Below are 14,986 nucleotides of genomic sequence, written 5' to 3' on the forward strand. Positions count from 1 at the left end.
AAGGAGCCACCGTGGACAATAACAACAACCTGAGCCTCGCAGTGCTTAGTGGGAGTTATCCTTCGCTGATGTTAGTCTTTACCCTTTTGCTTTTTTAGTGATAGCTGAGACTGTTAATCCAACACAGATAGTAGGATTTGTGCACACTTTGATACTAGAGAGACTGAGTTAAATAACCTTCCTTTTGTTGGGCTGCACCGCCCCAGTTCATCGTTTCTCCTGACCATTTCATTTCAATTAAGTCAAAGATCTTTGTAAAAAAGCAACATGCATGTTCAAACCAATGTTTACATAAATGTATTGTTAGTTCTTAGTTTTTGTTTATATCATTTTTCCATGCAAACTGATTCCTTGTCTATGGTGACCTATGATTTTAAGTGTATTGAAATCAGTTTACATCTATTGATTAAGGCTTGTGTGATACTTTTTTTACTTGTACACTTTTTTGCCTGTATTATTTCAGCACTGTGAATATCTATTCACTATATTCCCAATTGGAACATTACCTCTCCTTTAGCTTTTCCCATTTACCTGCTGTGATGTCACCAAATATCTTTATGTCAACTTATACTATTAATAATCACAAAAGGGACCGACTATGTCAGTTCGGTAGTGTGTGAAGAAAAAAGCCTTTCGAAAGTGTTGTGAATGTAAAGGAAATGTTTGGAGTATGGGAATTAGAGCAATAGGAGCGATAAGGCTGAATAGCAATAATTATTTCTTCAAGCTGTGTGATGTCTTTTCATTGTTCAGCAGAGTGGTTCTTCAGGAAGCTGTGGCTTGAGATGCAGGCCTGGGGTGCAGTGCTCTCACAAAGGTCACACTAACACTGAAACAGATTAGCAATTCAGATTGGGCGAACAGGGCTAAAAGGCTTCAGTAGCCCTGCTTGAGTCTTATTACATTAGCAAAGAGTAGGAGTGCAAAAGCGCGCTACTGTTTGGATGGAAAAACAGCGAAGCAGCTATAGGATGTCATCAGAAATAGCATCATACACATATAAGCACAGAAATAAGTAGAAGCAATGGGATATGACATACAATAAGCAAATGGCATATTCCATATCCCATTGTTTAGCTTTGGCATGTTCTCACAATATTGTCTTTTATACGAAGATGGACTATCAGTGCTCATATGCCTGTACCCTCACCATCTGTCTTTGTATGACATCTGTTATTCAGAAATGGGTTTTGATAGCGGGATCTTTATGACAGCAGTTTTGAAGGAAAATTTCCCGCTTCCCAAAGCTTATTCTCTGACCTTTATTATGTTGCTCGTTGATGGATTATGCTGCTCAACTGTCTTTAAACACGTTTGAAAACAACTCTACTAGTTCTAATGTGTGAGATGCGAGAATTGGTTGTGTTGTGCGTGTATTAAACACAAACACAGGTCTCCTTCAACGTGGGAAATGAAAATGAACCTATATGGTGCATGCAGTCTAATGACGCATGCACTATACCTCTGCCAGGTATAGTACAATCTAGGCTGACATCATAAATCTCTGCTGTCCTTGTGAGGTTTTACTCCCACACCCCCAGTATCGTCCACAGTTTCCATACCACTGCTTCTCAGGCATGGCTATGTAAGATCGCTACACTGCATATTTTACATCTCTTGAGAGTGTTAAACCAAACAAGAAAACACATCTAATTTAGATCTGGGAAGACCTGGATGATGAGACTATCCTTTAGTAAACACAGTCAAATAAATCAGATAGAGCATGATCTTTGTGTCAATATGGTTGACTAACTGAAAAAGAATTGTATATAACTGGATAAATGCAAAGCGAAATAGGTTCAATGGATGGATACAGCTGACAAAGATTTGGCTGTGTTTCAGCACCATGGACAGTGAATACAAGAGCATGCAGCACCATGATGGAGACACAAGCATCTGCAACAGTCCAGTGCACAACAAATGAAATAGATTAAAGAGTAATTTAAACAATGTATCCTCACCCTGTTTCCTCTTAATAGGTTAACATTGTTCAAGACAGCAGAGTAAAATTCAACACCAAAGATAACAGAATACGTATTGTCCGTTGCTGCGTCGATAGATGATGTTGACCTTGGTATGCTATGTTGTTGACTTGCACAACAAGGCAAAAAGCCCCATACATTTGGGTTTAGACCACCGAGGCACAATGAGGAAAAAGCCAGAGACATGTGCTCTGTTGCCGCTTGTGCTATTGGAACAAGAGCAAAGCCTGGATTAAGAGCAGAATTCACTGGGGTGGCATTAAAGATATTGAAATGTGCAATACTCAACAGCCCCTCACTTCTGTCGTCTCACAGAACTGAACCTGAACTGTGCTCCAAATGTCAAACGTCACTTCCACAGTCACAGTACACACACACACACACACACACACACACACACACACACACACACACACACACACACACACACACACACACAGTAGTTCCTGTTGGAAAAACAACTTACAAGGCCAGAAAACTGAGAAAAACAGAAAATATGTTGATGGGCTGAAGGAGGATGTGTGGACTTGTATCCTGAGCTCTTCATGCAGTTTTCACAATATGCAACTGCGTATTTGCAAAAAACCCTGGCAGGCCAGACGATGCAGTGCAGTGCACTGCTGGTAGTCTAAAACTCTTTGAAAAACAAATACCACTAGACTGACAGATATGCCCAACGGTTGCCATGACAATCGTGAACCCACCCCCTTAAAAATCACTCCTGTTCGCGCGTGCGCGTGCGCGCGCGCGACCTGGCCGTGTTAAGTCCTACCTTGCACTCCTCCATGCACGTCCTAACCGAGTATGCATCCGTCTCGTATTTCTGAACCAGCAGTTCAAACTCCCGGTAGTTCTCCTCCGCCCGCTGGTCAAGACGCTGATAAGCCCGTACACACTCACATCCCAGCCGATCCATCCCCATGGTCATATTCAGGGTGCAATTCAAATCGCCCGGACTCTTAAACCCGTTAAACAAATCCAAAAGTGAGTAGGAATTACAAAAAGAAAGGTAAAAATCGCTTAGATCCACGTACGCCAACTGTGTCCCCTTTCCCCCTCCATCAGAGAGGCCGAGGCACACGGTCTCCACGTCCGTGAAATTAAAGCAGTCTCTGGACAGGCTGTCTGGATGACAGGTGTCCATTCGCCACAGAGGTTTGGTAGAATTCCCTAGAAAAATAACATCTTGCTCTCTGGGGAGACGGTCGGGGTCAGGTGATGTTGGGGTATGGTGTTGGTGGAGGGAGTTTGGGTACTCGCCCATGTCCGTAATTGCAAGCCCCTCGTCCGACCGCTTGTCTCGGGTTCGCGTCAGTTTCGCCTCGGCGCAGAACCACAAGTGATCAGAGAGCAGGACGGTGATGAAGAGCAGAGAGGCCAGCGACAGTCGCCATCTCTGGGCCCGCTCCGACTCGGTAAATGGCTTCTCGTTCTCTCGGGGTGCAAACCAGTATTTTAAGCCTTCGTCATGCTGCCGACGCATCCAAGCACCCCTGGTCATATTTTAGGAAAGTGCTGCCCTGGCCGACTCCACCGCGGGGGCTGCTCTGCCACAATACTCATTGACTTGTTGGGAGATGGACTCCGGTTGGTTCTCCTCTGTAACGGTGGGGTGCCGAGCCTCCGCCGGTCCAGGGCGCTCCACTATCGCGCCCGCAGCAATCGGTGCTATTCCGATCCAATTAGCGTGCCCGCACAGATTAAGCTTTGCGCTGCCGCATCCCGGTTCTCCATGGCTCTCCGGGGGGAAACGGCGTCCTCTTTGACCGCATGCCCCCCTCTCCCCACCGTCCCTCCCCGGGTTTGTTCTCTCGTCAGGGGCGCAGGGAGACCAGCTGTTGCGAGCCTCTCGGTGCTGATGCTGCGCGTCAGCCTCCGTTCGCTTTGCAGATTCACTTAAAGGAGAGCGACGAGCGCCCGCGATGCAGCCACACTGGTTTCTCTGTCCCGTGCCTGGGCGGAAAGCCGAGAATCATTCCTCCTGTTGGCCATTGTCATCTTGGACCGCGGTTAAGTTGCCGCCATGTTCGTCTTGAAACACTTTTTCGGAGAGCTGGGTCTGTTTGCGTCATCTCCATCGTTGCAATAGCTCCATCGTTGCGCAGTGGCGGAGCAGCTTATTACCCACACACACACACACACACACACACACACACACACACACACACACACACACACACACACACGCACGCACGCACGTACGCACGCGCGCGCACGTACGCACACACACGAGCGCGGAGGGTAAGGGAGAGACCACAGACACTGAAAGGTGCTTAATGTCGTTTATAGCTTTTCATAAACAGCATTACGCCGGTATTTCTTCAAAAAGAAAACAGACGCACACTTGTGGCGACATCTTGGTTTTGGTGCAGAATAGGCAGGTGCATATAACAAGAATAAAAAAATGCAAACATTTTAATCGTTCCTTTTTCCCCCGGCATTGACCCGTCTTATTTCTGGTTATGCGGTGGCGGCCACATCAGGTCTGATGGGGGTCAAAAGTCTTGCTCAAAGATCCACCTACGAACTTTTGATAGCAGGCCCTTAACTGCTCCTGCAGTTCAGAGATCACACTCTTTGTTTCTATATGTCCACTCAGTATCACTGATCCAGTTCATCATGTAAAATTTATGCCATGGCTATATTCTAAATCACCAAAAATAAATTTCTCTTCAAGAAAAAAAAGTTGAATTAAGGTGTAGGAAGTGGTTTGACTATACACGACTGGAATTACAGAGGCTGTAACACCTGAACAAGTGGAGAGCAGCTGAACAAGCACAAGGTTTATGCTCACAGGTTTAACAACATTATCTGTTCCCTGCAAGTGATTCCCATCTTATCAGCTGTGTTGTGTTTGGTCAGTGGGTTTAAAACAAGCACACAACTTGCAGTGTGACTCTATATGCACTGTTCCGGCATGTGTGAGGGAAAGGGAGGGATGGAGAGATGATGGTGGTTACACTTGGGGTGCTGAAAGTAAATTACAGTATTTATCCTCATCCTGAAAACTACTAATCATTATCAGTGTGCATGACTTGGAGAGCTACCAAAGAGACAAGAGAGTGTTCCCTAACGCTAATAGGCTGTATACTGGGGAGAAGACAAGAGATGATTAGCTGATTAATTTGCGCTGAAGGCTATGCAGGAGGCAGCTCATTCTACAATTTGATGGTGAGGAGGAAAGTGTTGGTCTAACACCAGTCCAATTAGTTTTAATGCAGAGAGTATCCTGCCAAAAAAAGGGGGATTCCACAAAATGTTAAATGATTTTCTTCAAAGTTGTACATGTTGGAAAGCTTTCAGTACCATGGATAGTTCACCACTTACCGTTTGAGCCAAGGAGCAGTTCACCTCTTTATGGGGAAAGTGACCCAATATGTTTCTTTGTAGTTAATATAAGTTAATAATCACAAAATGTTCTTTAAATTGAAAACTGTTTTGTTTTCAGCTTTTCTAAGGACCAAACACATTCAGTCGTTTCTTCTTAAATGCAGGAAATAGGTTCGCCAATATGAGGTGATTCAATTTCACCCTTCAGAGTCCAGATTTTGGTAAGAATATTATCTGGAACTGAAACCACGCAGTGATATGGCTCACAACATCTGTCGTGCCATTGCTCGGGGTGCTTGAATGTTCATTCATCACTCATTGCTCTCACATATTATGTCACCGCAGGATGCTGTGATCATGCCTCTTGGGGATAAATGTCCTACTTCAGCTGGGATTGTCTAGTCTGTCTTTAACTGTAGCTGCTCAATGTTGTAATATATCTTTGACCTTTACGGAGATCTATGTGTGTGTGTGAGTTAATGTTTATAGCTGCACTGTATGTAGGCATATGGGTATATGGACTCAGCAAGGAGCCTCATAATAACAATTCTGTGTCGTCATGTTGATTGTTGGTGGCTGAAAGCCTGACTTACGTCAAATCCTGAGCAGAGACCGATCAACAACATATGGAGTGTGAACCTGCACAGCAGAGAGTTGTCAGTTTCGCTCTACCAGCAATATTTTCCTACCTGTGTGTGTAAGGGTGAGCAAGAGAGAGAGAGAGAACGAGAGAGCAAGAGAGAGCGAGAGAGAGAGAAAGGGAGGGTGTCTGCGAGATGAATGCAGATTGCTGGCCTTAAATCTGAAGACATCTCAGTAACAGTAAGGGCTGGCAGACATGACTCATCCACTACCACTGCTCGGGAATGTGTGTGTGTGTGTGTGTGTGTGTGTGTGTGTGTGTGTGTGTGTGTGTGTGTGTGTGTGTGTGTGTGTGTGTGTGTGTGTGTGTGTGTGTGTGTGTGTGTGTGTGTGTGTGTGTGTGTGTGTGTGTGTGTGTGTGTGTGTGTGTGTGTGTGTGTGTGTGTGTGTGTGTGTGTGTTCTATCATTTTATACATGTTGAGAACAACATTGCTACTCTGAATTGGTGATTGTGGTGCAGTGGTTGACACGTCACAGCAAAGCGAAACCAGGTTAGAATCTGGCCGATGGCACTCCGTACATGTTCTGGTGTTTTTGTGTGTACTCCGGTTCTTACCTCAGCTGGGACAAGCTTTAGCCCCCTGCAGCCCTACTATGGATAAAGCAATCAAAGCCTGGATGGATAACTCTTGAAGATAATTAGTGGAGCTTAGTATCTTACTAAGAGATGTGAATTTCTCAAAATTGAGAAGGGTGATCAACATGAACAGCAATATCCAAGCCTTTTTACATTCTCCATTTAGATCATTGTGCTGTCTAGCTTGCCAAAGACACTTGAAAGTGTATTTCTGTCATCCAGCCAAAACTGAAAAATCTATTTATAAATGTGTATTTAAAAAAGGTTTAATAAACAAGACAGAAATAACCAAGAGGAAGGATCATTCCTCTCTTTTTTTGCCGTCTTTGATGTCTATCAAGTGATTCTCGTTTCGAATGAGTTCAGGCTATAAAAAGCATCCGCACTAGTTTGAGTTTCACACAAGGACTTTAAAGTGATGCTGACAATCTTGGTTTTATGAAACTCCAACCTTTGTTGAGCATTTTAAGTTTTATTAAACCCAACGTTCACAGGGCTTTCTCATTTTGCCTTCTGACATCCCCAATATAGGCAAACAGAGACTCAGTGAGAGGATTATGGTGGATTCTACCTGCTGATAAGCAGGATTGGGGGAGAGAAAAACAGATGGATGACATCATTTGACTTTGGCCATTTGCTTAATTGTGCCAAATCAACAACCCCCATGCCTCCTACACACAGTGTCAGCATTTAAATGAACATTTTTTTTTTAGTGCTTCTTCATTATATCGCTTTCAAATCCTTGATTGCGCTTTACAATGGCCTTTATCAAAGTGGGCTGGTATCTCCAGCCTCTCATTGTCACTTATTCAGGCTTCAATTCTTGTCCCTCTTTTCTTAATATTGTATCAGTGTTTTGCTCTGCTCTTCTAGTCTCTTCTTCCTCTTTTCTCCATGCTGACCCTGAGCAACCCATCTGATAAGATACATTCTCATTCACCATCAGCCCGTCGTCTCTCTGTCCTTTCATCTGCCGTCTGACGTCAGGAGGAGGAAGAGAGACAGGCTCCGTGCCTCTGATTGGCCAGGATAGACAACACCCCCAGCCTGGGATTAACCGGCTGTCCTGAGTGGATGCCACAAATTATCAAAGCAAGTCTGATATAGCATAATTTAAAAGCATGCATCTCTAATCTATTGCATGTAATTAATCAAGTGCAAGTATAATTTATTAAAGTAATGATTGATAATGTAATAATTTTGGCCATTTTAAATGTAATAAAGCCAATAATGAAACAACATACCAATAGTAATCATGACCATTCATTGAGGATAAATACTCATACACAAACTCAATCTCAACTAGTTTGTAAAAACATATTTTACCATTATTATTACATTATTGGCTTCACTATATCCAAATTTACCATAATTATTACATTACTGGCAGTTATTCCATTATTGGTTGCTTCCTCCAGCTATCAATTGCATTTCTTAGGCCGTTCACATTTTTGTTACACAGTTTGCAGAGTAGAATTTCAGTCTCGTAACAACAATTCATAGATGCATTATTGACAGTGAGGACATATGATGTTTGAAAGAGACTGCAGTTGAAAACCACAACAAAAGTTCTAATGAAGAAAAAAAAATGCTGATCAATCTGATGCATTCAAAACAGAAAAGAAAGTCAGACAAGTACAAACAATTCTTAACAGTGAACAAAACAAATTGAGGTCTTGGGGGAAAAGCAGCAACATAAAATGTGTTGCAAACTTGAGGACTGAACTGGAAACAGAGAGCCGTTATCTTATAACTAAGAAGGTAACTAAGATGCCGTATTAATATAATATCTATCTACCACCTGCCTATTGTGTCTCCCATGTGCAACAGACAATGATGCACTGTATATTCTTAAATCAAATGAAATTCATAATAACGCCCCATTCTTTTGATGCACTGATCAATTATGTAATTTTGACTTATTTTGACACGACTCTGTATATTTGGTGGCAACTTGGTCTACGTCACTCCTAAATAAAAATATTGTTTGTAGCGCGAGTTTGTGTTGAAGTAATTATCGTCTGTGTGGTAATGAACCTGTTGGTGACAGTTTGACTTGTCCCAGCAGGTAAAGCAGAGGTGTATTAATGATGGCCAGATTACAGTTCTACTCCCGTGCATGCTGGCTCACTATAATGGCTTACAGGGGAACTCAATGGAACTGTGCTACCATTAATACCATCTGTGATTTTCCCACTGTGTCGACTTAAACTGTCAACGGGTGAAACAAATGTACATTTTTCAGACCACTCAAGTGGTCATTGCACTCGAGGGGGATTGGAACAGTGATGGAGATACAATCAGCTGGTCCACCCCACCCCATCGAGTACCACCTCTGCACAGCCTCAGGGTTTATTGTTGTGATCGATTGACTCGTCCCATTTCCATTCCAGGAATCCCTGAGCAGCTTATCAAGACAGCTCACTATCCCAAGGACACTGCCCATTCCCATATCCATGATCCAGGATTCCCGGGTCTGTATTCCCAATGTGCAATGTAGATCTCTGCGCTCACCCAGCCCTGCGGCTTCAAAGGAAATGTGTCTGTCAGGGAATAGAGCGTTCACGCCTTCAAGCGAACATACAGAATACAAATGCATTGTAGAGGATCCTTGTTTGTGTTGATCGTGTAACTTCAAACACAAACACTCTATTTATAAACTTATTTTTTACATTGGTGCAAATCTCAAAAGTATAGCTCTATAATCTATTTGAATAAACATTGAATGAGTGCAAATGTGCTTTTTTTGTGTGCATTGGGCTGTGTGTTTGTCTTTGTCTTGTCTTACCCTGACATAACATCACAGAAGTCCTGAGAGTGTATCCTGATCCTCTGCATGAGCAATACTCTACGGGCCACAATCAGAATGGGGTAGAAATCCTCATCAGAGGGGGCCTGATCATTAAAGGGTCGCACGTATAAAACAAACGCAAGCATGACATTGTGCGCACAGATGTGTGTGCTGATATTCTAACGGGATGAACTGAGGATCACACTCTCAATTTAACGTGTTTTCCATCATGAATATGTATCATCTGATGCGTGTTCCAGATGGCACCAAATACTGGGATTATTTTATGCAAATAATTTCTTCTACACCGCACAGTGAGATTTACAAGATCTGAAAACACTCATGATTGTGACTGTTTTATAAGGTGGTGCAGGTCGGCCTTCAACAGTGATGCTGCTGTGAGTCTGTCAAGAGGCAATTTCCTCAGCTGGCTCATTACAACTTTTGTTTGCAGAATTTTTCATCAGTTTCCGGGTAGTACCCCTTCTTAGGTTGTATAATCTTTTTTTGTGAATCACTTCTGTTGTTCGTCTGCTTTTTGTGACCAAACATCTCCCACATCATATTTTATTCCCCGTTTTATTACAATAAAATATGGATTTCTTTGCTGTGCCTGATAACTTCCTCCACCAACGTGTCCAACTTCCTGCTATCATGTTTTATTTAAGCTTGTCAGTGCTCAGTGCCCCATCCAATCACGCCATGGCAAATGCAAGCAAAACAAATACAGACCTCAAACCATTTTCAGAAGAGAGTTCTGCATCATGCATCAGCCCTAAAGCATGCACAACCCTCATTTTAATGCTCCTGTTTGTGCTTGATGTCGATCATTACTATTTTATAGTTGATCACCCCCAAAAATTGAAAGTGCTATCTATTCATTGCTCTTTATGCAGGATCTAAGTACATCAAGCAGCCCAAGTGATACTCTTGCAGCTGTTCTAAAAATAAAAAAGATCAACATTTTCTATGAGAAAATAGCATCACAGAGCGTGTCAAGGAGTTAAAGTCCTGGAAGAAGCTCAACTTTCTCCACGTAAACAGCTACAAGATTGAGGGAATGTCCTGTTTTGCACATGGCTCAAACTTCCACATTTCCCATCGGGATCGCCTTCTCTTGTCGTTCCATCGTCTCAGCCATCATCGTCATTCGTGAGGTAATGGATCCTCCTCGCCTCTGTGACGTCCACATGCAACAACTCTGTAAGACTTTATTCTATCATTTTAAAAACATTTCCAAATGGCCTTTTACTTATCCTGGCAGATGAGCAGCTAGTCCAGGGTAAAATACTCTTACCCACTCTTTATTGGGATCCAAGGATTTGAAGAACATTCAAAAGTGTAAATACACTCAAAACAGAACCTCTAGGACCTCGATGAGAATGTGAAAACAACACAACCCATCTCTCGACCTCACTTATGTGTGCATTGAACTGCGCCATCCTACCCTCAAGACCTCATCACTACTCAAACGTCTTCACACTCCCTACATGTTTCCCTTCCACCCACCTCCTTAAAACTCTCGGGGCTAAGCGCCACGCCAAGGGGAAGTGGACTCCCTGTTCCGCTCCTCCCACATATGGAAAACCCTCCCAAACATGCTGGCGGGGTATTAGACTGTGGCCAATTTTAGACGTGGCTTAAAAATCCACCTAACAAAAGAAAAGGTTCAGTGTTGGTGGTTTTAGTGCAAAAGAAATGTATCATTATTTATTTATATATTTATAATGGGAAATTCTTTTTTTAAATATTCAAACATTGATGAGGTGTTGACAATCACAGACATCTACCACATTGAAGTAGGTACTGCTTGTGTTGCTTTATTTATTTATTTTTTAGGATCCCTGTACATAATGGCAAAGTGTATATATATATACATATACATATACATATACATATATATATATATATACCTCATACAATGGCATGAAAACTGTTGTGTTTGGCTATTTTGCTTTAGAAAAGCAACCTTTTGATATTAGATAAAATAGTGACATGATTTTTAGTCAGGCATGTAAAAAGTGACAATACACAATCTGGAGGAGTAACTAGCAAACTTTGTTATAAATATCATCACATTGTAAATTATGAGATACGTTTTCAGGATTATTTGCCCTCTTACAAACAGTGAGGGCACAAACAGTGTTCAGTGAGGTATATACGTCCCATTTTCACACTCAAAATATCTGAATATAAATATGTATATATTAAATATATAAGTCGTGAATAATGGCTCACAATTTTGTTAGTCCACAAGTTCACTGTGATGATACTCCCAGAGAAGGTTCCAGGTTTGGAATGATCCACTTTAAAATGTGTTGCTGCTCTAAAAATGCTTAAGAAAATATGATTGTTTCAGCCACTTTTTTATGTAAAGAACACATTTTAAAAATGAAACAGGAAATTAAGAAACATAACACATTGTTTTGTAACACTCATCCTATTCGACTGAACCTCTCTTGGGTAGCTTCTTTTGAAACAGTTGATGGGAACTCTCATATGCAGGTCATTTTGGATAAAAGTGCTAAAGACTGTGAACTCCACTCTAAAAAACTGATTATTGATTTTAAAACTTGCACATGAGTTTCTGAGACAAGGGGGATGAAAACGTATTTTTGTCCATCAGTGCTCCAAGATCATTAAAGTACAAAAGTAGATGGATTGCAATAAAAGTGACTCGGTCTGGAGAATGTCTTCAAAGCATTTCCAGTCATTGCATATATTTACAAAATATTACTAAATATACAAATTTGAATGCGTTACATCAGGTGTGTCAAACTACATCTAACAAAACATCTTGATATGGAGTTTAAAATGACAGCAAAAAACAACTGCAAATATGTACTCTTTTTTTCATGCATAAATAGATCTAAGTATATAAGCTTCCATTTAATGTAATACATTTCATAAAACCCAAACAAGATAGAATATTTAAATAAGTGTTATTCCAACTTCATCAACATTGTGTGATTTTAAATGCAGCATCCTGGTGCAGAATACAGTGAAATGACTTGTACAGCATGACCTCCATTTGTGAATCCTATTTCTTCTTTGTATTTTCTTGCATACAGAGACTCAACAGATTACTTGATTTGATTCTTGAAATCTGCTAAAAGATATGACATGTTTTCCGACACAGCATCTCATCTATTGTAATAGTTTTTCACAATAGCCTTCAGTGTGGTTTAATTATTATTGTTTTTTTTTTTTCATGAGTTCACATTCACATTATGGCTCCAATGTTAATGCTACATTGCTCACTGATCATAATCATTGAGCTCTCTGTTATGGTGTCGGAGGTGTGTCATGTCCACTTAATAATAAACTTCTTAATAAAATAGTGAATAAATCAGAAATAGCAGTTACTTGTATTCAAAAACTAAAGGTAATGTTTTTCCTTTGTAATTGTAACCTTGCACAGTTAGAATGGGCAAGCTTTTGACCTTTGGCCTGTATGTTTGACACCACTGCACTAGATATATGTTGAATGTGTTGAAAGTGGCTGAAACATTGTACCTGCTGCCATATGTACAATGCCTGTTCTTATTCACGAACTTTACAGAGCTAACTGCAGAATGTTTTTTTTTTTTACAATTTACTTCCAAAATGATGAATAAAGGAATCAAAAGCATCCCATCTATAGTTTGCTTGATCAGTGCAGAGATATGTACACACTTTAGATGCGCTTTTGAAGTGGAGGAGTGTTTTAAATCAGCTCAAAACCCACGGGACCGTCTCTTCCAGATGGAGAGTGCGAGCCCCGCTAACATCAGCTTTAGCCTAAGTGTAAACAACAGAAGGGAGGGTTTACAGAAATTCGAGGGCTGAGAGTGAAGCTCCACAGATCCGACAAAAAAAACCCCCAAAAAACGGAGGCCCAGCCCAAAGTGTATGTGTCATGCATCCCTCCTGCCGTCTGAGCTGGACAGCAACCTGAGCTGAACCCAGTTTGTTTTGAGGTTTGTTTGCTTTTTAACATCTGCACAGAGCTGTCCAAACAATTTTATTTCAATAATACAAATCCAATGCGAGTGTTTTGTTTTGTTTTTTAAACTCTCAATTTATTTAGGACAATGACAAAGAAGCCCATGGATGAAATCATTTAACAATGCACAGCATGGGAAAGGTTGAATGTGTGAGCAAGAGAAATGAACCTGACATTTTTAAGTACATTTGCCTGACTCTAATCTGTGCTGTCAGAGAAAAGCACCTTCTGATGAAAGGGGATATATATATATGCCCTGGATCCAACAAAAAAACTGTTGAGGGATGCATATCTCTGCCTTTGAAGAACTGGGCATGAAGTGAAATCCTGGCTAACATAGCATGTAGCATGTAGTTCGAGGTAAGATCCAGCCACCTCTTTCTCATAGGAGTGGTCTGTTTGCAGGAACAAAACATGCAGCTACTACCCAGACTGTGCTGGGTTTGGGGCTGGAGCAAGGCCAGTTTAGCTCTGCTCCAATTCCCCAGCTTCATCATCTCTCTTTCCCTTTCCTCCTCTCCCCTGTTTGGAGTGTTTAGTATGCCGAGGCTCAAAAAACATCACCAAGCAGTGACTGCCACAGTGTTGAAACACATCTCACAGGGTTTATCACACAGGTCCACATCAATTTATTTCTTCAGTCTCTGTCTCACTCATGCCATCACGGTTTTGCTGTTTGATTGCGAAAACTGAGTTGCGGGGAGAATTGGTTAAACTAGCTGTGATATATCAGCAAAAATATGATACATATTTTGATAAATAAGCCGTTTTAGCTTTTTGGCAACCTTATCACTTCTCGCTTGGTACTTGACAAGCAAGCAGTATCTGTTTGAATTCATCATCCTGTCAATCATTCAGTCAGTCTGCCAGTTTTGCTCCAGAATTTAAATCCAAAGCATTTCATCGACGTCACATAGAGCAGTTTGCACGCTCACTTCAGAGTAAGAAGGTCCCCGGTTCGAGTCCAGATCAAAGCCCGTTGATGCTCAACGCTAAATACATAGACGGATAGAGAGGGCATCCTGTCAGTCTTCTGCGTTCGTTACGTGAATACTTTGGTTCATTTCTAGGGAAATTACTAATATGCTTTGTAGACTTTCTAGAGTAATACCACTGATGGCCTGTGGGCGCAGTGTTGCGTAGTCTCTGCTGTCTGTGTGTGCATGAAGCTTTTCTCCCACACGCGTTTAATTGGTGGCTCTAAGTCGGCTTTGTGTGTGAATATGAGTGTGGTGATGGACTCTCGTTCTCCGTGACCCCAATCTGGATGAAGTGTTAGACATGAGGATGGGTGTTTTATCTTAAAAGGGACACCAAGCTTTTGACTGAAAATTTGCTAGTTCGAATCTCACTGCTGATGAATCACGATTGTTGGTCCATGAGCAAGGCCGTTAAAGGAAGCAGCCAAAAGACGAATAAGAAGATGTGTTACTCTAATTATTTAGCTATATGTGCCTATTTCCATCATAACAAAAAAGAAACTGTATTTTCATTTTCCTGCAGTTACCTGCATTATCTCCTGCTGGCGTCTATATAATCACTATTGCATCAGTCTGTAATTAAACTTTTTTAGGAACACCTTAAAAGTAAGGTTTAGGCTCCAATGTTCCCTTGAAGCTAACATACTTAGCTACCATGGGAATGATGAAGCACTTAATAGACCCTTAATAAACCCTAT

General features: G+C 41.5%; 1 protein-coding gene across 1 annotated transcript in view; it reads right to left on the reverse strand.

Moving 5' to 3' along the window:
• Positions 1–3,483, reverse strand: part of nalf1b (NALCN channel auxiliary factor 1b) — a gene marked incomplete at both ends in the record, with an annotated part of 87,428 nt that extends 83,945 nt beyond the window's left edge. The window contains one exon of the mRNA XM_080498484.1: positions 2,755–3,483. Within this exon, the coding sequence (XP_080354610.1) occupies positions 2,755–3,483 (729 nt within the window). The remainder of the gene's footprint in view (positions 1–2,754) is intronic.
• Positions 3,484–14,986: the final 11,503 nt, after the last annotated feature.

Source organism: Blennius ocellaris (genome assembly GCF_963422515.1).
Source record: "Blennius ocellaris genome assembly, chromosome: 6".
Classification (NCBI taxonomy): Eukaryota; Metazoa; Chordata; class Actinopteri; order Blenniiformes; family Blenniidae; genus Blennius; species Blennius ocellaris.